The following is a 1,943-nucleotide window of genomic DNA, read 5'->3' as shown; positions in this document are numbered from 1 at the left end:
ATTGTCAAACATAATCACAAATAATTGGCTTCAGATAATCGACTCCAAGGTTGCGGGGTCATCATCGGCAGCTCCGCCAGGACAAGAACAGGAAGCTGCTGTTCCAGGTATTACACACTACACCTGTTCCTTCACCTTTGCCGATGTTTACTGAAGTGACTGGCGGCGGTGAGGGCGGTCACGAGTGTGTGTCAATCAGTCTGTAGGACGACGCTATATAAGAAGGAGCCTGGTGCTGGGAGTCAGTTGTCCCGCCTCTTACAGCAATGGTAAGATCGTCATTACCTTCCCCTTCCCTCTCACCCCTCTCTGCCACCCCTTGGCTTTATTTCTATGTTTTAGTTAAGCAAATCGTAGATAGCAACAGTTAATATTGTTAAATTTGTAATTAGTCAGCAAAATCCCTGTCCAGTCACCTCCTTCCTTACCATCATTTTATGGAAAATTTACTAAACTTTATTTATATTTGCTAACGACAAGGACTGTTTGCCTTGTGTACAACACTCTTATCTACGTCTCATGTGTCTGTACAGGAGTGGCGCTCCCTATTAGTCCTGGTCCTGGTGGCCACCTTTGCTGCCTACACCGACGCTGCAGCTTGCTGTCGTGGTGGAGGACACCACGGTGGTGGCGGACACCATGGTGGTGGTGGTAGACACCCTGGTGGTGGCGGTGGAGGTGGAGGCTTTGGTGGGGGTGGAGGACATGGAGGTAAATGTTATTTTGATTTGAACCTAAACTTTGAGTAAAATGTTTATTATCTAGAAGGAACTGAAGAAATTATTTCAACAATTATGATAGTTCAGGGAAAATGAAGTTTAACAAGAATACTATTTATCAAAACTTTCAACTGCTGATCCTTCTGGATACTTGCATGTGTTGTGTTGATGCATTATTTTCCTTCCAGGAGGCGGTGGGTTTGGAGGAGGAATAGGAGGAGGTGAGTTGAACTGTTTTTTTTCCGTTTCTCTGCAAAGTGATTTTGACGGGCAGATCCGCCACTATATTTCCCATTATTGTTGTAGTTCTTCAGAAACAATGCCATCGATGAGTTGCCATCCCAAATTACTATATTTCCTTCTTTCTTCGACAGGCTACGGAAAGTAACGACAGAGACTTGCCTCCCGGGAAGCTGCTGATGGTGACTCTCGTTGTGAGAATATCCGGCTACGACGACACTTTGGACTCCTAAATCTCCCACAAATCCTAACCTGTCCTTTTTGAGATATGAAAAATTTCTACCTGACCCTTACTACTTCATTTATTCCTATACATATTGTTTTAATTATATTCAATTTTAATATTGTCAAATAAATAAATCTTGAGGGCTAATTGTCTTATTTCATGTAACCAATTATGATGATACGGACTTAACAAAGATGTCAAATCTCTGTAGTCTGGTTTGTAAACTCTGAAGACTTAGGATTGTAGATTACACCCGTTCTGACCATATATTTATCCAGAATCTTGATTCGGTATCATAGTCGACACTTTTTTATTTCATATATTACATTACCATTTAATTTTCTTCCTGGATGATATTGACAATATAGATAACAACATAACTTTGACTTCAAAGTTTGAGAACAATAATGCATTTCAATTTAACGATAATATAATATTCCACTTGGTATGTATCGTTCAGACAACTGGCAACTAATTACTTCTACAGTAATATGAACACATTTGCTTTAGTTCATTACATTGCATAGCAGCACAGTTTGGATTTAACACACACACACACACACACACACACACACACACACACACACACACACACACACACACACACACACACACACACACACACACACACACATACACACACAGGACACGATTCTAACAAAGAAAAGCCACCTGCAACATGTGGCTTTCAACAAGAATTCAACAAGAATTCAAAAAATTATTCCTCCAGAGGGACATGACGAGGGAGGAGAGGGCCA

The 1,943-nt window shown here is 41.0% G+C and overlaps 1 protein-coding gene across 1 annotated transcript; it reads left to right on the top strand.

Moving 5' to 3' along the window:
• The first annotated feature begins 248 nt into the window (after nucleotides 1–248).
• LOC123756990 (major prion protein-like) lies at nucleotides 249–1,332 on the top strand. Its single transcript, XM_069331458.1, has 4 exons — nucleotides 249–269; nucleotides 534–711; nucleotides 908–940; nucleotides 1,094–1,332. Exons 1-4 carry the CDS (start codon nucleotides 267–269, stop codon nucleotides 1,105–1,107), a joined length of 228 nt encoding a protein of 75 aa, XP_069187559.1. The 5' UTR covers nucleotides 249–266; the 3' UTR covers nucleotides 1,108–1,332.
• Nucleotides 1,333–1,943: the final 611 nt, after the last annotated feature.

This window comes from Procambarus clarkii, chromosome 26, assembly GCF_040958095.1.
Source record: "Procambarus clarkii isolate CNS0578487 chromosome 26, FALCON_Pclarkii_2.0, whole genome shotgun sequence".
Classification (NCBI taxonomy): domain Eukaryota; kingdom Metazoa; phylum Arthropoda; class Malacostraca; order Decapoda; family Cambaridae; genus Procambarus; species Procambarus clarkii.
Note: the sequence above shows the minus strand (reverse complement) of the source record. Positions and strands in the feature narration are given on the sequence as shown.